Here is a 25,434-nt window from a genome sequence, read left to right on the forward strand (position 1 = left end):
TGAATTCCCACTGATGTGCAATTCCTCCAATTACTCACAAAAGTCATTAGCATACTATTGCCACAACTGTTCTGTGCATCATATGACACATCCATTGCAGGCTGCTCTGCATGTCACATGATGTTTTGGTGGCTCCTGTCATCATTTGAATTCCCACTGATGTACAATTCCTCCAATTACTCACAAAAGTCATTAGCATACTATTGCCACAACTTCTTTGCATTGGGGTGGGAGTTGATGGGCAAGAAGGTTATCATCTCGTCCCACTCAGTGAATTGGATAGCTCCATCCTGTACCAAAACTATCCCATAATGTGTGCTATGAATTTGTACTCCTTCCAGCTGTTCCACAGTGAACTCTTTATCATCGTATATTACGCATCACGCAAAAAGAGAAATCACTATTGCACTGGCCCAATGTGTGGGTGAAAAATAACAGTAAACATGCTACGCTAAACAAACATATATATATATATATATATATAGAGTTTTGGAAAGAGGGGCAAGTATGAAGTCTGTTGTGGATGAGAGAGCTTGGGAAGTGAGTCAGTTGTTGTTCGCTGATGATACAGCGCTGGTGGCTGATTCATGTGAGAAACTGGGTGACTGAGTTTGGTAAAGTGTGTGAAAGAAGAAAGTTAAGAGTAAATGTAAATAAGAGCAAGGTTATTAGGTACAGTAGGGTTGAGGGTCAAGTCAATTGGGAGGTAAGTTTGAATGGAGAAAAACTGGAGGAAGTAAAGTGTTTTAGATATCTGGGAGTGGATCTGGCAGCGGATGGAACCATGGAAGCGGAAGTGGATCATAGGGTGGGGGAGGGGGCGAAAATCCTGGGAGCCTTGAAGAATGTGTGGAAGTCGAGAACATTATCTCGGAAAGCAAAAATGGGTATGTTTGAAGGAATAGTGGTTCCAACAATGTTGTATGGTTGCGTGGCATGGGCTATGGATAGAGTTGTGCGCAGGAGGGTGGATGTGCTGGAAATGAGATGTTTGAGGACAATGTGTGGTGTGAGGTGGTTTGATCGAGTAAGTAACGTAAGGGTAAGAGAGATGTGTAGAAATAAAAAGAGCGTGGTTGAGAGAGCAGAAGAGGGTGTTTTGAAATGGTTTGGGCACATGGAGAGAATGAGTGAGGAAAGATTGACCAAGAGGATATATGTGTCGGAGGTGGAGGGAACGAGGAGAAGTGGGGGACCAAATTGGAGGTGGAAAGATGGAGTGAAAAAGATTTTGTGTGATCGGGGCCTGAACATGCAGGAGGGTGAAAGGAGGGCAAGGAATAGAGTGAATTGGATCGATGTGGTATACCGGGGTTGACGTGCGGTCAGTGGATTGAATCAGGGCATGTGAAGCGTCTGGGGTAAACCATGGAAAGCTGTGTAAGTATGTATGTTTGCGTGTGTGGAAGTGTATGTATATACATGTGTATGGGGGTGGGTTGGGCCATTTCTTTCCTCTGTTTCCTTGCGCTACCTCACAAACGCGGGAGACAGCGACAAAGCAAAAAAAAAAAAATATATATATATATATATATATATATATATATATATATATATATATATATATATAATATATATATATATATATATATATATATATATATATATATATATATTATCCCTGGGGATAGGGGAGAAAGAATACTTCCCACATATTCCCTGCGTGTCGTAGAAGGCGACTAAAAGGGAAGGGAGCGGGGGGCTGGAAATCCTCCCCTCTCGTTTTTTTTTTTTAATTTTCCAAAACAAGGAACAGAGAAGGGGGCCAGGTGAAGATATTCCCTGAAAGGCCCAGTCCTCTGTTCTTAACGCTACCTCGCTATCGCGGGAAATGGCGAATAGTATGAAAAAAAAAAAATATATATATATATATATATATATATATATATATATATATATATATATATATATATATATATATATACATAAACACCCATATATATAACATATACATACAAAGACAATATTTATATACAAATGCACATATTCATACCTGTAGCCTTCATCCATTCCCATCGCTACCCCACCACACAGGAATAGCATTCTCTCTCTCTCTCTCTCTCTTTCTCTCCCCCCCCCCCCCCCCCACCCTCCCTGTGTGTCATAAAAGGTGACTAAATGGGGAGGGAGTGGGGGGCTGGAAATCCTCCCCTCTAGGTTTTACTTTTCCAAAGGAAGGAACAAAAAAGGGGGCCAAGTGAGGATTTTATAAGGGTCAGTCCTCTCTTCTTAACACTACCTCGCTAATGCCCCACAAAACTTTCGATGGTCTAACCCAGATGCTTCTCATGCTTTGGTTCAATCCATTGACAGCCCATCGACCCCAGTATACCACATCAATCCAATTCACTCTATTCCTTGCACGCCTTTCACCCTCCTGTATGTTCAGGCACCAATTGCTCAAAATCTTTTTCACTCCATCCTTCCACCTACAATTTGGTCTCCTGCTTCTCATTCTTCCCTCCACCTCTGACACATATATCCTCTTTGTCAATCTTTTCTCATTCATTCCCTCCATGTGTCCAAACCATTTCATATATGTGCATATATGTGTATGATAGTGGAAGGGTCTTTCTTCATCTATTTCCTGGCACTACCTCATTAACACAGGAAACAGCAATCAATTATAATGATAACAAAATAATACCTCTGTTAATCTAATCAGTGATTCCAACTGTCTTGTTGTGATGGGTGTTGAATTAGTGCTCTGGTGACGGTGTCTAAGGTCCAGATAAAAATGCTGAAGAATCTTTGCTGCTCCAGTTGTAAGCCTTGGGTGCACATATTTTCTTGCATAACATATGTACTTCCGCATAAGTTGATGAGGTATGGGGTCAAACGGCTCACCGCTGCGATACTTGAGATATTCACTAGAGAACAAAATTATGAATTAGCAAAACAATTTCTATCATTCTAAAAATATATTTTTTTTTTTTATACTTTGTCGCTGTCTCCCGCGTTTGCGAGGTAGCGCAAGGAAACAGACGAAAGAAATGGCCCAACCCCTCCCCATACACATGCACATACACACGTCCACACACGCAAATATACATACCTACACAGCTTTCCATGGTTTACCCCAGACGCTTCACATGCCTTGATTCAATCCACTGACAGCACGTCAACCCCTGTATACCACTTCGCTCCAATTCACTCTATTCCTTGCCCTCCTTTCACCCTCCTGCATGTTCAGGCCCCGATCACACAAAATCTTTTTCACTCCATCTTTCCACCTCCAATTTGGTCTCCCTCTTCTCCTCGTTCCCTCCACCTCCGACACATATATCCTCTTGGTCAATCTTTCCTCACTCATTCTCTCCATGTGCCCAAACCATTTCAAAACACCCTCTTCTGCTCTCTCAACCACGCTCTTTTTATTTCCACACATCTGTCTTACCCTTACGTTACTTACTCGATCAAACCACCTCACACCACACATTGTCCTCAAACATCTCATTTCCAGCACATTCATCCTCCTGCGCACAACTCTATCCATAGCCCACGCCTCGCAACCATACAACATTGTTGGAACCACTATTCCTTCAAACATACCCATTTTTGCTTTCCGAGATAATGTTCTCGACTTCCACACATTTTTCAAGGCTCCCAAAATTTTCGCCCCCTCCCCCACCCTATGATCCACTTCCGCTTCCATGGTTCCATCCGCTGACAGATCCACTATGTTAAAATGCTATTTTTTTTCATTCAGAGCAAGTTGTTGTTTGCAGAATCTTTCTTAAACAGGACACCATACATCTCATTCCTTTATTTGCTATCTTCTGAGCACTTTGAGGTAGAATCACTTCCTGAGATTATCAGATTATCTCATCATGTCAGCTGATCTGTATTGGTGTCCCATATATGTGCCTGTACACACTCAGGATAGAAAAATTTTCTCACCAAAACCAAGGACAAAAATTGCATATGGGAACACAAAGTAGTAACATACCATAATTAAGCCCTCTTGCAGAGTTTCCTAAAACTATGGAACCACAAGCATCACTTCAGAGTGACCAATGGGGATTTCAGTTTTCCATTTCAACTACAAAACAGGATAAGAAAAACTTGCTTACCCTGAAGTAAATCAGTAAAATGAGTACGATAACCCATTCTTCAAAACTGCTGCTCTCCCCTCTTGAACTACTGGGTTATTCATGACTACAGCTTAATGAGTAGGCAAATGTTTCAAAAGAAGAGGTCCCTTTCCATTTCACAAGGAGAAAAACTTGACTTAGATCTAATCAGAGCTAAACTATCACATATTTATAACACAGGTCTGGAATTGAACACTGTAGGTGCAAAGAAAATAACTCAGAATTATTTCAAAGTTACATCCACAGCACTGATGTCTAATCAAGACTGATTCATCTCACTTATGAAATTAAGAAGAATTCAACCATAAATCGGCAAAATATGATAGCACACGTCTCACTTCATGTGGGTTCAGTTTGGAGATTTTGCATGTATGTGGCTAATCTCTTTCTAAGTTTGTCTCACTAGCATTATATGTATTCCCGAGGAATATACAGCTGCAACTTTACTAACTCTCATCATTTCTGATGAAGAGGCATCAGCTTTTGCTCATCTTATGCAAACTACCATTAAGAGATCACAGTCACTTGCTCAATGCAAGCCTAACCTAAGCCGTCATCAACCCACTCACTTCCAGCCGCTCAGAGCTTAATTTTCTTGGATCATGCAATGGCAAGACATATCAAGTGTTGCTGTTGTCAGCTTGTTCTTTCATGGATCAGTATACTTTTTCTTTCTTTTTATCTATTAATTAGTTTATAATGAATGATGTATTAAACCCAGCATAAGATTTCCTGCCTCAATGGAAACAATTTACCCTGCTCCCATGTGGAATGCGGCCTTAAACTGTCCCTGGCCACTGTGCCAAATCATGGGTCATAACCAAACAATTTACACATTCAGACATCTATTTTTTCACTACTGGCAAATGGTAGCCCATTCATCATCTCTCATCTAGCAATGAGAGCTGGTGAACCACCAGTTTAACCAGTTTAACTCTGCCCAAAGTGCCAAAAAGCCATCACTAAAAGAAACTATTCCATCAGATGCTCAAAATGCACTCAATGGTACCATCGTCACTGTGCTTCACTGTCAAACATAGAAGACTACTCAGAGCAATGGACAAACAGCAACCACTCTGTCAATAATTCCAGGAAACAGGAAAAGAAAGGCCACAGCTGCTGACATCCATACACATGCTGTCATGTGTAATGCACCAAAACCACAGTTCCCTCTCCCACATCCAAGCCCAATGTATCTTACCATGGTTTACCCCAGATGTTTTACATGCCCTGGTTCAGTCCATTGATGGCAAATTGACCCCAATATACCACATCATTCCAATTAACTTGCCTTTCACCCTCCTGCATGTTCAGGCCCTGATCACTTAAAATCTTTTCCACTCCATCCTTGCATCTCCAATTTGGTCTTCCACTTCTTGTTCCCTCCAATTCTGACACATATATCCTCTTTGTCAAACTTTCCTTGCTCATTCTCTACATATGTCCAAACCATTTCAGCACCCTCTTCTGCTCTCTCAACTATGCTCTTTTTATTTCCACACATCTCTCCTACCTTTCAAACCATCTCACACTACATATTGTCCAAAAGCATTTCATTTCCAATACACCCACCTGCCTCTGCTCAATTCTGTCTACAGCCCATGCCTCATGACCATATAATATTGCTGGAACTATTATTCATTCATACATACCCATTTTGGCTCTCCGAGATAACTTTTTACAAGCATCTTCATCACTCACAGAGCCTTCACCCCAACCCTATGATGCACTTCTGCTTCCATGGTCCCATTTGCTGCCATATCCATTCCAAGAAATATAAAACACTTCACTTCCTCCAATTTTTCTCCATTCAAACTTACACTCAAGCTAACTTTTCTCTCAACCCTGCTGAACCTAATAACCATGCTTTTATTCACATTTACTCTCAATTTTCTCCTTTCACACAATCTTCCAAACTCAGTCACCAACTTCTTTAGTTTTTCACTTGAATCAGACAGCAGTGATGTATCATCAGCAAACAACAACTGACTCACTTCCCAGGCCCTCTTCTCCCAAACAGACTGCATATGTGCCCCTTTCTCTAAGACTTGCATTTACTTCCCTCACCACCCCATCAATAAGCAAATCAAAAAACCATGGTGACATCAAGCACCCCTAACACAGACTGACCTTCACTGGGAACCATTCACTCTCCTTTCTACCTACTTGTATGCATGCCTTGTACCCATGATAAAAACTTCTCACTGCTTGCAGCTATTGTTCCACACCATATACTCTTAAGACCCTTCACAAAGCATCCCTATCAACCCTATCATATCCCTTCTCCAGATGCATAAATGCAACATAAAAATCCATCTGTTTTTCTAAGTATTTCTCACACATTCTTCAAAGCAAACACCTGATCCACACATCCTTTACCACTTCTGAAACCAGACTGCTCTGTACATGCCTTCATCCTCAATCAATACCCTTCCATACAATTTACCAAATATATTCAATAAACTTATATATCTGTAGTTTTAACACTCACCTTTATCACCTATGCCTTTATACAGTGCACTATACATGCATTCTGCCAATCCTCAGACATTTCAACATGACCCATAAACATTGGATATCCTTACCAACCCATCAACAACATAGATACCCCCTTTCTTAATAAACATAACTGCAAAACCATTGAATCCCATCGCCTGGCCACATTTCACCTTCCACAAGGCTTTCAGCACCTCTTCTCCCTTCATCAAACCATTCTCCACGATTCTTTCACTTCACATACCACCCCAAACAAAACACCCTACATCTGCAGCTCTATCATCAAACACATCCAACAATCCTTCAAAATACTCACTACATCTCACTCCATCACTCGCTGTTATCACTTGTCCTTTTGCCCCCTTAATTGATGTTCCCATTTGTTCTCTTCTTTCACACATTATTTACCTCTTTCCAAGGCATCATTTTATCCTCCCTAAATTCTGATGATACTCTCTCACTTCAACTTTCATTTGCCCTCCTTTCAACCCCGGCACCTTCCTCTTGACCTGCCACTTTCTCTTACATATCTCCCAATCATTTGCACTCCTTCCTTGTAAGTACAACCCAATTGCCTCTCTTTCCTCTTTCACAAGCAACTTTATTTCTTCATCCCATCACTCACTACCCTTTCTAATCTGCCTCCCATCTTTTGCATCTCTTACACATGCCATCATTGCTTCCCTAAATACCTCCCATTCCTCACTGACTCTTCTCACTTCATTTGCTCTTACCTTTTGCCATTCTACACTCAACATCTCCAGATTTCCTCTTACAAGTCACCTTTCCAAGCCTACCTACTCTCACCACTCTCTTCTCCCCAACATTGTCTTCGTTGTAACCCTCTACAAATCTTCACCTTCGCCTCCACTAGCTGCCCCTCTCAATACATTTACATCCAAAAGTCTCTCTTTTACATGCCTGTCAATTAATACGTAATCTAATAATGGCAAATGACCATCTCTTCTACTCACATAAGTATACTTGTCTATAGCTCTCTTTTTAAACCAGATATTCCCAGTCACCAGTCTTCGTACAGTGCACAACTCCACAAGCTCTGCACCATTGCCATTCATAACACTGAATACCCCATGTGCACCAGTTATACCCTAAATTGCCACATTCCTTACCTTGAATTTAAATCATCCTCCAATAACACCCAATCTCCTGCATCAAAACTCATGACCTACTCACTGAGCTGTTTTGAAAAGACTTGCCTAATACGATCTTTCTTCTCATGGCCAGGAGCATAAGCACCAATAATCAACCATCCACTTTCAGTTTTATTATTATTATTATAATTATTTTGCTTTGTCGCTGTCCCCCGCGTTTGCGAGGTAGTGCAAGGAAACAGACGAAAGAAACGGCCCAACCCACCCCCATACACATGTATATACATACACGTCCACACACGCAAATATACATAGCCATACATCTCAATGTACACATATATATACACACACAGACACATACATATATACACATGCACACAATTCACACTGTCTGCCTTTATTCATTCCCATCGCCACCTCGCCACACATGGAATAACATCCCCCTCCCCCCTCATGTGTGCGAGGTAGCGCTAGGAAAAGACAACAAAGGCCCCATTCGTTCACACTCAGTCTCTAGCTGTCATGCAATAATGCCCGAAACCACAGCTCCCTTTCCACGTCCAGGCCCCACAGAACTTTCCATGGTTTACCCCAGACACTTCATATGCCCTGATTCAATCCATTGACAGCACGTCGACCCCGGTATACCACATCGATCCAATTCACTCTATTCCTTGCCCGCCTTTCACCCTCCTGCATTTTCAGGCCCCGATCACTCAAAATCTTTTTCACTCCATCTTTCCACCTCCAATTTGGTCTCCCACTTCTCCTCATTCCCTCCACCTCTGACACATATATCCTCTTGGTCAATCTTTCCTCACTCATTCTCTCCATGTGCCCAAACCATTTCAAAACACTCTCTTCTGCTCTCTCAACCACGCTCTTTTTATTTCCACACATCTCTCTTACCCTTACATTACTTACTCGATCAAACCACCTCACACCACATATTGTCCTCAAACATCTCATTTCCAGCACATCCACCCTCCTGCGCACAACTCTATCCATAGCCCACGCCTCGCAACCATACAACATTGTTGGAACCACTATTCCTTCAAACATACCCATTTTTGCTTTCCGAGATAATGTTCTCGACTTCCACACATTCTTTAAGGCTCCCAGGATTTTCGCCCCCTTCCCCACCCTATGATTCACTTCCACTTCCATGGTTCCATCTGCTGCCAGATCCACTCCCAGCTATCTAAAACACTTTACTTCCTCCAGTTTTTCTCCATTCAAACTTACCTCCCAATTAACTTGACCCTCAACCCTACTGTACCTAATAACCTTGCTCTTATTCACATTTACTTTCAGTTTTACCAATATTAATCGACAATTTACTTACACACCATCAAACACTTTCACAACTGCTTCTGGGGTAATGCTACTCCTTCCTTAGCTCTTGTCCTCTCACCAGTCCCTGACTTTACTCCCAAAACATTTCCAAACCATTCTTTCTGTAAACCATTGAACTTTGTTTCCCTCAACATCCATGTGTCTTCTCTCAATTATACTACCTTTCCTCCCTTCTCATCTTGGTTACATCCACATGCATTCAGAAACCCAAATCAGAGCCTGTGAGGAGGATTAGTTCTCCCCATCTAGTTCCTGTCTCCTCCTTTGGTAATTGAAATACAAGAAAGGGGGGCTTCCAGCCTTCCGTTCCTGACTTCTTTAGTTGCCTTCTACGATATGCAAAGAATGCAGAAGTAGAGTTCTTTCTCTTCCTACCTCAGGATTTATATATATATATTATTATTATTTTATTTTGCTTTGTCGCTGTCTTCCGCGTTAGCGAGGCAGCGCAAGGAAACAGACGAAAGAATGGCCCAACCCACCCACATACACATGTATATACATACACGTCCACACACGCAAATATACATACGTACACATCTCAACATATACATATATATACACACACAGACATATACATATATATATATTTTTTTTTTTTTTTTTTTTTTTTTTTCAAACTATTCGCCATTTCCCGCGTTAGCGAGGTAGCGTTAAGAACAGAGAACTGGGCCACTGAGGGAATATCCTCACCTGGCCCCCTTCTCTGTTCCTTCTTTTGGAAAATTAAAAAAAATTGAGAGGGGAGGATTTCCAGCCCCCCGCTCCCTCCCCTTTTAGTCGCCTTCTACGACACGCAGGGAATACGTGGGAAGTATTCTTTCTCCCCTATCCCCAGGGATAACAACGTATACATATATATACACACACAGACATATACATATATACACATGTACATAATTCATACTGTCTGCCTTTATTCATTCCCATCGCTACCTCGCCACACATGAAATAACAACCCCCTACCCCCTCATGTGTGCGAGGTAGCGCTAGGAAAAGACAACAAAGGCCACATTCGTTCACACTCAGTCTCCAGCTGTCATGCACAATACACCAAAACCACAGCTCCCCCTCCACATCCAGGCCCCACAGAACCCTCCACAGCCCACCCCAGACGCCTCACACGCCCTGGTCCAATCCATTGACAGCATGTCGACCCCGACACACCACATTGCTCCAAACCCCCCCCCCCCCCGCACAGGCCCCGACCACCCAAAATCCCCCTCACTCCATTATACTTAATCACTGTTTCCTGCATCAGCAAGGTAGCGCAAGGAAACAGACGAAGAATGGCCCAACCACTCATATATACAAATATATACATAAACGCCCATATACATACATATACATAAATATACAAACACAGACATATACAAATGTACATATCCATACTTGCTGCCTTCATCCATTCCCGTTGCCACACAGGAAACAGCATCCCCCCTCCTTTCAAGGGATTTAGAGGCTTAACTGTGCAACACATATAAATCATTATTACTGAGCAAGTTTATTATACTAGTACACTGTATACCTCAAGTGCACATGGGGAATAAACCTATCGCCCTTCCCATTCAATATGCTCTTGGCCATGGTACACATACATAAATTTTTTTTTCAAACATGTTTGCCCTTTCCTACATCAGTGAGGTAGCACTAGGAACAGATGAAGAAATGTCCTCATTTGCTCTCATCCACATGTACATGTACATGTACAAAATTCATAGTCTGCCTTTATTCATTCCCATAGCCACCCCACCACACATGAAATAACAACCCCCTACACCCAAAAGAGCGTGAGGTAGCGCTATAAAAAGACGACAAAGGCAACATTTAGTCTCTAGCTGTCATGTAATAATGCACCGAAACCACAGCTCCCTTTCCACATCCAGGCCCCACAAAACTTTCCATGGTTTACCCAGATGCTTCACATGCCCTGGTTCAATCCATTGACAGCACGTCAGTCCCGGTATACCACATCGTTCCAATTCACTCTATTCCTTGCACGCCTTTCACCATCCTGCATGTTCAGGCCCGGATCACTCAAAATCTTTTTCACTCCATCTTTCCACCTCCAATTTCGTCTTCCACTTCTCCTCGTTCCCTCCACCTCTGAGACATATATCCTCTTGATCAATCTTTCTGCAATCATTCTCTCCATGTGACCAAACCATTTCAAAACACCCTCTTCTGCTCTCTCAACCACACTCTTTTTATTTCCACACATCTTTCTTACCCTTTCATTACTTACTCGATCAAACCACCTCACACCACATATTGTCCTCAAACATCTCATTTCCAGCACATCCACTCTCCTCCGCACAACTCTATCCACAGTCCATGCCTCGCAAGCATATAGCATTGTTGGAACCAATATTCCTTCAAACATGCCCATTTTTGCTTTCCGAGATAATGTTCTCAACTTCCACAGATTCTTCAACGCTCCCAGAACATTCGCCCCTTCCCCCACCCTATAATTCACTTCCAATTCCATGGTTCCATCCGCTGCCAAATCCACTCCCAGATATCTAAAAAACTTCACTTCCTACAGTTTTTCTCCATATAAACTTACCTCCCAGTTGACTTGTCCCTCAACCCTACTGTACCTAATAACCTTGCTTTTATTCATATTTACTCTCAGCTTTCTTCTTTCACACACTTTACCAAACTCAGTCACCAGCTTCTGCAGTTTCTCACACGAAGCAGCCACCAGCGCTGTATCATCAGCAAACAACAACTGACTCACTTCCCATGCTCTCTCATCCAAAACTCACCTCCCTAACAACCCCATCCATAAACAAATTAAACAACCATGGAGACATCACACACCCCTGCTGCAAACCTACATTCACTGAGAACCAATCACTTTCCTCTCTTCCTCCATGTACACATGCCTTACATCCTCGATAAAAGCTTTTCACTGTTTCTAACAACTTTCCTCCCACACCATATATTCTTAATACCTTCCACAGAGCATTTCTATCAACTCTATCATAAGCCTTCTCCAGATCCATAAATGCTACATACAAATCCATTTGCTTTTCTAAGTATTTCTCACATACATTCTTCAAAGCAATCACCTGATCCATACATCCTCTACCACTTCTGAAACCACACTGCCCTTCCCCAATCTGATGCTCTGAATATGCCTTCACCCTCTCAATCAATACCCTCCCATATAATTTACCAGGAATACTCAACAAACTTATACCTCTGTAATTTGAGCACTCATTTTCATCCCCTTTGCCTTTGTACAATGGCACTATGCAAGCATTCCGCCAATCCTCAGGTACCTCACCATAAATCATACATACATTAAATAACCTTACCAACCAGTCAACAATACAGTCACCCCCTTTTTAATAAATTCCACTGCAATACCATCCAAACCTGCTGCCTTGCCAGCTCTCATCTTCTGCAAAGCTTTTACTACCTCTTCCTTGTTTACCAAATCATTTTCCCTAACCCTCTCACTTTGCACACCACCTCGATCAAAACACACTATATCTGCCACTCTATCATCAAACACATTCAGCAAACCTTCAAAATACTCACTCCATCTTCTCATATCACCACTACTTGTTATCACCTCCCCATTAGCCCTCTTCACTGAAGTCCCCATCGATTCCCTTGTCTTACACACTTTACTTACCTTCTTCCAAAACATCTTTTTATCCTCCCTAAAATTTAATGATACTCTCTCACCCCAACTCTCATTTGCCCTATTTTTCACCTCTTGCACCTTTCTCTTGACCTCCTGCCTCTTTCTTTTATACATCTCCCACTCATTTGCATTATTTCCCTGCAAAAATTGTCCCAATGCTTCTCCCTTCTCTTTCACTAATATTCTTACTTTTACATGCCACCACTCACTACCCTTTCTAATCTTCCAACCTCCCATGCCATAAGCATCTTTTGCGCAAGCCATCACTGCTTCCCTAAATACATCCCATTCCTCCCCCACTCCCCTTACGCCCTTTGTTCTCACCTTTTTCCATTCTGTAATAAGTGTCTCCTGGTACTTCTTCACACAAGTCTCCTTCCTAAGCTCACTTACTCTCACCACTCTTTTCACCCCAAAGTTTTCTCTTCTTTTCTGAAAACCTCTACAATTCTTCACCTTCGCCTCCACAAGATAATGATCAGACATCCCTCCAGTTCCACCTCTCAGCACATTAACATCCAAAAGTCTCTCTTTCATGAGCCTATCAATTAACACATAATCCAATAACACTCTCTGGCCATCTCTCCTACTTACATATGAATACTTATGTATATCTCTCTTTGCTTTGCTTTCCGAGATAATGTTCTCGACTTCCACACATTCTTCAAGGCTCCCAGAATTTTCGCCCCCTCCCCCACCCTATGATCCACTTCTGCTTCCATGGTTCCATCCGCTGCCAGATCCACTCCCAGATATCTAAAACACTTTACTTCCTCCAGTTTTTCTCCATTCAAACTTACCTCCCAATTGACTTGACCCTCTACCCTACTGTACCTAATTACCTTGCTCTTATTCACATTTACTCTTAACTTTCTTCTTTCACACACTTTACCAAACTCAGTCACCAGCTTCTGCAGTTTCTCACATGAATCAGCCACCAGCGCTGTATCATCAGCGAACAACAACTGACTCACTTCCCAAGCTCTCTCATCCCAAACAGACTTCATACTTGCCCCTCTTTCCAAAACTCTTGCATTCACCTCCCTAACAACCCCATCCATAAACAAATTAAACAACCATGGAGACATCACACACCCCTGCCGCAAACCTACATTCACTGAGAACCAATCACTTTCCTCTCTTCCTACACGTACACATGCCTTACATCCTCGATAAAAACTTTTCACTGCTTCTAACAACTTGCCTCCCACACCATATATTCTTAATACCTTCAACAGAGCATCTCCATCAACTCTATCATATGCCTTCTCCAGATCCATAAATGCTACATACAAATCCATTTGCTTTTCTAAGTATTTCTCACGTACATTCTTCAAAGCAAACACCTGATCCACACATCCTCTACCACTTCTGAAACCACTCTGCTCTTCCCCAATCTGATGCTCTGTACATGCCTTCACCCTCTCAATCAATACCCTCCCATATAATTTACCAGGAATACTCAACAAACTTATACCTCTGTAATTTGAGGACTCATTCTTATCCCCTTTGCCTTTGTACAATGGCACTATGCACGCATTCCGCCAATCCTCAGGCATCTCACCATGAGTCATACATACATTAAACAACCTTACCAACCAGTCAATAATAAAGTCACCCCCCTTTTTTAATAAATTCCACTGCAATACCATCCAAACCTCCTGCCTTGCCAGCTTTCATCTTCCGCAAAGCTTTTACTACCTCTTCTCTGTTTACCAAATCATTTTCCCTAACCCTCTCACTTTGCACACCACCTCGACCAAAACACCCCATATCTGCCGCTCTATCATCAAACACATTCAACAAACCTTCAAAATACTCACTCCATCTCCTTCTCACATCACCACTACTTGTTATCACCTCCCCATTTGCGCCCTTCACTGAAGTTCCCATTTGCTCCCTTGTCTTATGCACTTTATTTACTTCCTTCCAGAACATCTTTTTATTCTCCCTAAAATTCAACGATACTCTCTCACCCCAATTCTCATTTGCCCTCTATATATATATATATATATATATTTTTTTTAATACTTTGTCGCTGTCTCCCGCGTTTGCAAGGTAGCGCAAGGAAACAGACGAAAGAAATGGCCCAACCCCCCCCATACACATGTATATACATACGTCCACACATGCAAATATACATACCTACACAGCTTTCCATGGTTTACCCCAGACGCTTCACATGCCTTGATTCAATCCACTGACAGCACGTCAACCCCGGTATACCACATCGCTCCAATTCACTCTGTTCCTTGCCCTCCTTTCACCCTCCTGCATGTTCAGGCCCCGATCACACAATATCTCTTTCACTCCATCTTTCCACCTCCAATTTGGTCTCCCTCTTCTCCTTGCTCCCTCCACCTCCGACACATATATCCTCTTGGTCAATCTTTCCTCACTCATCCTCTCCATGTGCCCAAACCACTTCAAAACACCCTCTTCTGCTCTCTCAACCACGCTCTTTTTATTTCCACACATCTCTCTTACCCTTACGTTACTCACTCGATCAAACCACCTCACACCACACATTGTCCTCAAACATCTCATTTCCAGCACATCCATCCTCCTGCGCACAACTCTATCCATAGCCCACGCCTCGCAACCATACAACATTGTTGGAACCACTATTCCTTCAAACATACCCATTTTTGCTTTCCGAGATAATGTTCTCGACTTCCACACATTCTTCAAGGCCCCCAGAATTTTCGCCCCCTCCCCCACCCTATGATCCACTTCCGCTTCCATGGTTTCATCCGCTGCCAGATCCACTCCCAGATATCTAAAACACTTCACTTCCTCCAGTTTTTCTCCATTCAAACTCACCTCCCAATTGACTTGACCCTCAACCCTACTGTACCTAATAACCTTGCTCTTATTCACATTTACTCTTAACTTTCTTCTTCCACACACTTTACCAAACTCAGTCACCAGCTTCTGCAGTTTCTCACATGAATCAGCCACCAGCGCTGTATCATCAGCGAACAACAACTGACTCACTTCCCAAGCTCTCTCATCCCCAACAGACTTCATACTTGCCCCTCTTTCCAAAACCCTTGCATTTACCTCCCTAACAACCCCATCCATAAACAAATTAAACAACCATGGAGACATCACACACCCCTGCCGCAAACCTACATTCACTGAGAACCAATCACTTTCCTCTCTTCCTACACGTACACATGCCTTACATCCTCGATAAAAACTTTTCACTGCTTCTAACAACTTTCCTCCCACACCATATATTCTTAATACCTTCCACAGAGCATCTCTATCAACTCTATCATATGCCTTCTCCAGATCCATATATGCTACATACAAATCCATTTGCTTTTCTAAGTATTTCTTACATACATTCTTCAAAGCAAACACCTGATCCACACATCCTCTACCACTTCTGAAACCACACTGCTCTTCCCCAATCTGATGCTCTGTACATGCCTTCACCCTCTCAATCAATACCCTCCCATATAATTTACCAGGAATACTCAACAAACTTATACCTCTGTAATTTGAGCACTCACTCTTATCCCCTTTGCCTTTGTACAATGGCACTATGCACGCATTCCGCCAATCCTCAGGCACCTCACCATGAGTCATACATACATTAAATAACCTTACCAACCAGTCAACAATACAGTCACCCCCTTTTTTAATAAATTCCACTGCAATACCATCCAAACCTGCTGCCTTGCCGGCTTTCATCTTCCGCAAAGCTTTCACTACCTCTTCTCTGTTTACCAAATCATTTTCCCTAACCCTCTCACTTTGCACACCACCTCGACTAAAACACCCTATATCTGCCACTCTTATCATCAAACACATTCAACAAACCTTCAAAATACTCACTCCATCTCCTTCTCACATCACCACTACTTGTTATCACCTCCCCATTTGCGCCCTTCACTGAAGTTCCCATTTGCTCCCTTGTCTTACGCACTTTATTTACCTCCTTCCAGAACATCTTTTTATTCTCCCTAAAATTTAATGATACTCTCTCACCCCAACTCTCATTTGCCCTTTTTTTCACCTCTTGCACCTTTCTCTTGACCTCCTGTCTCTTTCTTTTATACATCTCCCACTCAATTGCATTTTTTCCCTGCAAAAATCGTCCAAATGCCTCTCTCTTCTCTTTCACTAATACTCTTACTTCTTCATCCCACCACTCACTACCCTTTCTAATCAACCCACCTCCCACTCTTCTCATGCCACAAGCATCTTTTGCGCAATCCATCATTGATTCCCTAAATACATCCCATTCCTCCCCCACTCCCCTTGCTTCCATTGTTCTCACCTTTTTCCATATATATATATATATATATATATATATATATATATATATATATATATATATATATATATATATATATATTTTTTTTTTATACGATTCGCTATTTCCCCCGATAGCGAGGTAGCGTTAAGAACAGAGGACTGGGCCTTTGAGGGAATATCCTCACCTGGCCCTCTTCTCTGTTCCTTCTTTTGGAAAATTAAAAAAAAAAAATAGAAAATAAAATACATATATATATATTCAACAAACCTTCAAAGGATAGAGTGGCAGATATAGGGTGTTTTGGTCGAGGTGGTGTGCAAAGTGAGAGGGTTAGGGAAAATGATTTGGTAAACAGAGAAGAGGTAGTAAAAGCTTTGCGGAAGATGAAAGCCGGCAAGGCAGCAGGTTTGGATGGTATTGCAGTGGAATTTATTAAAAAAGGGGGTGACTGTATTATTGACTGGTTGGTAAGGTTATTTAATGTATGTATGACTCATGGTGAGGTGCCTGAGGATTGGCAGAATGCGTGCATAGTGCCACTGTACAAAGGCAAAGGGGATAAGAGTGAGTGCTCAAATTACAGAGGTATAAGTTTGTTGAGTATTCCTGGTAAATTATATGGGAGGGTATTGATTGAGAGGATGAAGGCATGTACAGAGCATCAGATTGGGGAAGAGCAGTGTGGTTTCAGAAGTGGTAGAGGAAGTGTGGATCAGGTGTTTGCTTTGAAGAATGTATGTGAGAAATACTTTGGAAAGCAAATGGATTTGTATGTAGCATTTATGGATCTGGAGAAGGCAAATGATAGAGTTGATAGAGATGCTCTGTGGAAGGTATTAAGAATATATGGTGTGGGAGGCAAGTTGTTAGAAGCAGTGAAAAGTTTTTATCGAGGATGTAAGGCGTGGGTACGTGTAGGAAGAGAGGAAAGTGATTGGTTCTCAGTGAATGTAGGTTTGCGGCAGGGGTGTGTGATGTCTCCATGGTTGTTTAATTTGTTTATGGATGGGGTTGTTAGGGAGGTGAATGCAAGAGTTTTGGAAAGAGGGGCAAGTATGAAGTCTGTTTGGGATGAGAGAGCTTGAGAAGTGAGTCAGCTGTTGTTCGCTGATGATACAGCACTGGTGGCTGATTCATGTGAGAAACTGCAGAAGCTGGTGACTGAGTTTGGTAAAGTGTGTGAAAGAAGAAAGTTAAGAGTAAATGTGAATAAGAGCAAGGTTATTAGGTACAGTAGGGTTGAGGGTCAAGTCAATTGGGAGGTAAGTTTGAATGGAGAAAAACTGGAGGAAGTAAAGTGTTTTAGATATCTGGGAGTGGATCTGGTAGCGGATGAAACCATGGAAGCGGAAGTGGATCATAGGGTGGGGGAGGGGGCGAAAATTCTGGGAGCCTTGAAGAATGTGTGGAAGTCGAGAACATTATCTCGGAAAGCAAAAATGGGTATGTTTGAAGGAATAGTGGTTCCAACAATGTTGTATGGTTGCGAGGCGTGGGCTATGGATAGAGTTGTGCGCAGGAGGATGGATGTGCTGGAAATGAGATGTTTGAGGACAATGTGTGGTGTGAGGTGGTTTGATCGAGTAAGTAACGTAAGGGTAAGAGAGATGTGTGGAAATAAAAAGAGCGTGGTTGAGAGAGCAGAAGAGGGTGTTTTGAAATGATTTGGGCACATGGAGAGAATGAGTGAGGAGAGATTGACCAAGAGGATATATGTGTCGGAGGTGGAGGGAACGAGGAGAAGTGGGAGACCAAATTGGAGGTGGAGAGATGGAGTGAAAAAGATTTTGTGTGATCGGGGCCTGAACATGCAGGAGGGTGAAAGGAGGGCAAGGAATAGAGTGAATTGGATCGATGTGGTATACCAGGGTTGACGTGCTGTCAGTGGATTGAATCAGGGCATGTGAAGCGTCTGGGGTAAACCATGGAAAGCTGTGTAGGTATGTATATTTGTGTGTGTGGACGTATGTATATACATGTGTATGGGGGTGGGTTTTGCCATTTCTTTCGTCTGTTTCCTTGCGCTACCTCGGAAACGCGGGAGACCGGGGAAAAAAAAAAAAATATATATATATATATATATATATATATATATATATATATATATATATATATATATATATATATATCTATATGAACAAAGTGTATATGAATGCGCACCTTCGTAGAACAACCAAGCCTCCAACAGCCATGATCGAACCCGAGACCCTTGTGCAACAGGCGGGAGCGCTACCGCTAGGTGATCATAGCCTAGCCTGTTGCACATGGGTCCTGGGTTCGATCCTGGTTGTTGGAGGTTTGTAAGTGATTATTTATCTATATTGATTTTGCTTTGTCGCTGTCTCCTGTGTTAGCGAGATAGCGCAAGGAAACAGACGAAAAATGGCCCAACCCACCCACATACACATGTATGTACATATCTGTCCACACACACAAATATACATACCTATACATCTCAACTTATACATATATATACACACAGAGACATATACATATATACACATGTACACAGTTCATACTGTCTGCCTTTATTCATTCCCATTGCCACCCCACCACACATGAAATAAAAACCCCCTCGCCACTCATGTGTGCGAGATAGCCCTAAGAAGACAACAAATGCCACATTCATTCACACTCAGTCGCTAGCTGTCATGTAATAATGCATTGAATCTGGAGTTTACTTTCTTACACTCTATCACATACTCCCACCACTCATGTTTCAGGAGTAGTGCTACTCCTTCCCTTGCTCTTGTCCTCTCACTAACCCCTGACTTTACTCCAAAGACATTCACAAACCACTCTTCCCCTTTACACTGGAAATCCTCCCCTCTCATTTTTTTTTTAATCTTCCAAAAGAAGGAACAGAGAAGGGGGCCAGGTGAGCATATTCCCTCAAAGGCCCAGTCCTCTGTTCTTAACGCTACCTCGCTAATGCGGGAAATGGCGAACAGTATGAAAAAAAAAAATATATATATATACATATATACATATATATTGTTTGAGAACAATATGTGGTATGAGGTGGTTTGACCGAGTAAGTATTGAAAGGGTAAGAGAGATGTGTGGTATTAAAAAGGGTGTGGATGAGAGCAGAAGAGGGTGTATTGAAATGGTTTGGTCACATGGAGAGAATGAGTGAGAAAAGATTGACAAAGAAGATATACGTGTTAGAAGTGGAAGGAATGAGAAGTGGGAGACCAAATTGGAGGTGGAAAGATGGAGTGATAAAGATTTTGAGTGATAGGGGCCTGAACAAATAGAAGGGTGAAAGGCATGCAAGGAATGGAGTGAATTGAAATGATGTGGTATACCAGGGTGGATTTGCTCTCAGTGGATTGAACCAAGGCATGTAAAGTGTCTGGGGTAAGCCATGGAAAGTCTTGTGGGGCCTGGATGTGGAAAAGGAGCTGTGGTTTCGGTGCACTATATATGACAGCTAGAGACTGAGTGTGAACAAATGTGGCCTTTGCTGTCTTTTCCTAGTGCTACCTCGCACACATATGGGGGGAGGGGGTTGTCATTTCATGTGTGGCGGGATATCAACGGGAATGTATATGGGCAGATAGTATGAATTATGTACATGTGTATAAATGTAAATATCTATGTGTGTGTATGGGGGGGGGTTGGGCCATTTCTTTCGTCTGTTTCCTTGCGCTACCTCGCAAACGCGGGAGACAGCGACAAAGTATAATAAAAAAAAAAAAAAATAAATCTATGTGTGTATATATATATGTATACATTGAGATGTATAGGTATGTATATGAGCGTGTGTGGATGTGTATGCATATACATGTGTATGTGGGTGGGTTGGGCCATTCTTTCGTCTGTTTCCTTCTGCTACCTCACTAAAGCGGGAGACAGCGACAAAGTATAATAAAAAATAAAAATTTCTTTCATACTATTCGCCATTTTCCGCGTTAGCAGGTAGCGTTAAGAACAGAGGACTGGGCCTTTGAGGGAATATCCTCAACTGACCCCCTTCTCTCTTCCTTCTTTTGGAAAATAAAAAAAAATCGAGAGGGGAGGATTTCTAGCCCCCCCCTCTCCCTTCCCTTTTAGTCGCCTTCTACGACACACAGGAAATACATCAGAAGTATTCTTTCTCCCCTATCCCTATCCCTATCCCCTATCCACACATGCAAATATACATACCTACACATCTCAACATATACATATATACACACACACAGACATATACACTTGTACATAATTCATACTGTCTGCTTTTATTCATTCCCATCCCCACCTTGCCACACATAAAATAACAACCCCCTACCCCCTCATGTGTGCGAGGTAGCACTAGGAAAAGACAATAAAGGCCACATTCGTTTGCACTCAGTCTCTAGCTGTTATGTAATAATGCACCGAAACCACAGCTCCCTTTATATACCCAGGCCCCACAGAACTTTCCATGGTTTACCCCAGACGCTTCATATGCTCTGATTCAATCCACTGACAACACGTCAACCCCGGTATACCACATTGATCCAATTCACTCTATGCCTTGCACGCCTTTCACCCTCCTGCATGTTCAGGCTCCGATCACTCAAAATCTTTTTCACTCCATCTTTCCACCTCCAATTTGGTCTCCCACTTCTCCTCGTTCCCTCCACCCCCGACACACATATCTTCTTAGTCAATCTTTCCTCACTCATTTTCTCCATGTGACCAAACCATTTCAAAACATACTCTTCTGCTCTCTCAACCACACTCTTTTTATTACCACACATCTCTCTTACCCTATTATTACTTACTCGATCAAACCACCTCACACCACATATTGTCCTCAAACAGCTCATTTCCAGCACATCCACCCTCCTCCGTACAACTCTATCCATAGCCCACGCCCCGCAACCATACAATATTGTTGGAACCACTATTCCTTCAAACATACCCATTTTTGCTTTCCGAGACAATGTTCTCGACTTCCACACATCCTTCAAGGCTCCCAGAATTTTCGCCCCCTTCCCACCCTATGATTCACTTCCGCTTCCATGGTTCCATCCGCTGTCAAATCCACTCCCAGATATCTAAAACACTTCACTTTCTCCAGTTTTCTCCATTCAAACTCACCTCCCAATTGACTTGACCCTCAACACTACTGTACCTAATAACCTTGCTCTTATTCACATTTACTCTCAACTGTCTTCTTTCACACACTTTACCAAACTCAGTCACCAGCTTCTGCAGTTTCTCACATGAATCAGCCACCAGGGCTGTATCATCAGCAAACAACAATGACTCACTTCCTAAGCTCTCTCATCCACAACAGACTGCACAGTTGCCCCTCTTTCCAAAACTCTTGCATTCACCTCCCTAACAACACAATCCATAAACAAATTAAACAGCCATTGAGACATCACACACCCCTGCCACAAACCTACATTCACTGAGAACCAATCACTTTCCTCTCTTCCTACATGTACACATGCCTTACATCCTCGATAAAAACTTTTCACTGCTTCTAACAACTTGCCTCCCACACCATATATTCTTAATACCTTTCACAGAGCATCTCTATCAACTCTATCATATGCCTTCTCCAGATCCATAAATGCTACATACAAATCCATTAGCTTTTCTAAATATTTCTCACATACATTCTTTAAAGCGAACACCTGATCCACACATCCTCTACCACTTCTGAAACCACACTGCTCTTCCCCAATCTGATGCTCTGTACATGCCTTCACCCTCTCGATCAATACCCTCCCATATAATTTCCCAGGAATACTCAACAAACTTATACCTCTGTAAGTTGAGCACTCACTCTTATCCCCTTTGCCTTTGTACAATGGCACTATGCAAGTACTCCGCCAATCCTCAGGCACCTCACCATGAATCATAAATACATTAAATAACCTTACCAACCAGTCAACAATACAGTCACCCCCTTTTTTAATAAATTCCACTGCAATACCATCCAAACCCACTGCCTTGCCAGCTTTCCTCTTCCGCAAAGCTTTTACTACCTCTTCTCTTTTTACCATATAATTTTCCCTAACCCTCTCACTTAGCACACCACCTTGACCAAAACATCATATATCTGGCACTATCATCAAACACAATTAGCAAACCTCCAAAATACTCACTCCATCTCCTCACATCACCACTACTTGTTATCACCTCCCCATTAGCCCCCTTCACTGAAGTTCCCATTTGTTCCCTTGTCTTATGCACTTTATTTACCTCCTTCCAAAACATCTTTTTATTCTCCCTAAAATTTAATGATACTCTCTCACCCCAAATCTCATTTGCCCTCTTGTTCACCTCTTGTATCTTTCTCTTGACCTCCTGCCTCTTTCTTTTATACGTCTCCCACTCATTTGCATTATTTCCCTGCAAAAATCGTCCAAATGCCTCTCTCTTCTCTTTCACTAATAATCTTACTTCTTCATCCCACCACTCACTTTCCTTTCTAACCTGCCCACCTCTCACGCTTCTCATGCCACAAGCATCTTTTGCGCAAGCCATCACTGCTTCCCTAAATACATCCCATTCCTCACCCACTCCCCTTACCTCCTTTGTTCTCACCTTTTTCCATTTTGTACTCAGTCTCTCCTGGTACTTCCTCACACAAGTCTCCTTCCCAAGCTCACTTACTCTCACCACTTTCTTCACCCTAACATTCTTTCTTCTTTTCTGAAACCTCTACAAATCTTCATCTTCGTCTCCACAAGATAATGATCAGACATCCCTCCAGTTGCACCTCTCAGCACATTAACATCCAAAAGTCTCTCTTTCACGTGCCTATCAATTATTAACATCCAAAAGTCTCTCTCTCACGCACCTATCAATTAACACGTAATCCAATAATGCTCTCTGGCCATCTCTCCTACTTACATAAGTATACTTATGTATATTTCTCTTTTTAAACCAGGTATTCCCGATCACCAGTCCTTTTTCAGCACATAAATCTACAAGCTCTTCACCATTTCCATATACAACACTGAACACCCCATGTATACCAATTATTCCCTCAACTGCCACATTACTCACCTTTGCATTCAAATCACCCATCACTATAATCCGGTCTTGTGCATCAAATCCACTAACACACTCATTCAGCTGCTCCCAAAACACTTGCCTCTCATGACCTTTCTTCTCATGCCCAGGTGCATATGCACCAATAATCACCCATCTCTCTCCATCAACTTTCAGTTTTACCCATATCAATCTAGAGTTTACATTCTTACACTCTATCACATACTCCCACCACTCCTATTTCAGGAGTAGTGCTACTCCTTCCCTTGCTTTTGTCCTCTCACTAACCCCTGACTTTACTCCCAAGACATTCCCAAACCACTCTTCCCCTTTATCCTTGAGCTTCGTTTCACTCAGAGCCAAAACATCCAGGTTCCATTCCTCAAACATACTACCTATCTCTCCTTTTTTCACATCTTGGTTACATCCACACACATTTAGACACCCCAATCTGAGCCTTCGAGTAGGATGAGCACTCCCCGCGCGACTCCTTCTTCTCTTTCCCCTTTTAGAAAGTTAAAATAAATGGAGGGAAGGGTTTCTAGCCCCCCCCCGCTCCCGTCCCCTTTAGTCGCCTTCTACGACACGTGAGGAATGTGTGGGAAGTATTCTTTCTCCCCTATCTCCAGGGATATGAATGTATACATACGTATACATACCTAAACATTTCAACGAACACAAGCATATTCATACACAGACATATGCAGATATATACATGTACATATACACACTTGCTACCTTCATCCATTCCCATCGCCACCCTGCCACACATGAAATGACACCCACCTCCCCCCACGTGCGTGCGAGGTAGTGCTAGTAATAGGCATCATAAGCCACCTTCATTCACACTCAGTCTCTAGCTGTCATGTATAATGCACCGAAACCATAGCTCTCTTTCCACATCCAGGCCACACAAAACTTTCCATGGCTTACCCCAGACACTTCATGTGCCTGGTTCAATCCACTGACAGCAAATCCACCCTGGTATAACACGTCATTCCAATTCACCCCATTCCTTGCACGCCCTTCACCCTCCTGTTTGTTCAGGCCCCTATCACTCAAAATCTTTTTCATTCCATCTTTCCACCTCCCATTTGGTCTCCCACTTAGCCTAGTTCCCTCCACTTCTAACACATATATCCTCTTTGTCAATCTATCCTCACTCATTCTCTCCACGTGACCAAACTATTTCAATACACCCTCTTCTGCTCTCTCATCCACACCCATTTTAATACCACACCTCTCTCTTACCCTTTCAATACTTACTTGATCAAACCACCTCATACCACATATTGTCCTCAAACATTTCATTTCCAACACATCCAATCTCCTCCGCACAACCCTATCTATAGCACATGCCTCGCAACTATATAACATTAATGGAACCACTATTCTTTCAAACATACCCATTTCTGCTTTCCGAGATAACGTTCTCGCCTCCTACTAGTTCTTCAACGCTCCTAG

General features: G+C 42.4%; 1 protein-coding gene across 1 annotated transcript in view; it reads right to left on the reverse strand.

Moving 5' to 3' along the window:
• The window catches only part of LOC139767208 (DNA helicase MCM8-like), a 214,242-nt gene that overhangs the window by 34,410 nt on the left and 154,398 nt on the right, over positions 1-25,434 (reverse strand). The window contains exon 11 of the mRNA XM_071696326.1: positions 2,648-2,870. Within this exon, the coding sequence (XP_071552427.1) occupies positions 2,648-2,870 (223 nt within the window). The remainder of the gene's footprint in view (positions 1-2,647; positions 2,871-25,434) is intronic.

Source organism: Panulirus ornatus, chromosome 59, assembly GCF_036320965.1.
Source record: "Panulirus ornatus isolate Po-2019 chromosome 59, ASM3632096v1, whole genome shotgun sequence".
Classification (NCBI taxonomy): domain Eukaryota; kingdom Metazoa; phylum Arthropoda; class Malacostraca; order Decapoda; family Palinuridae; genus Panulirus; species Panulirus ornatus.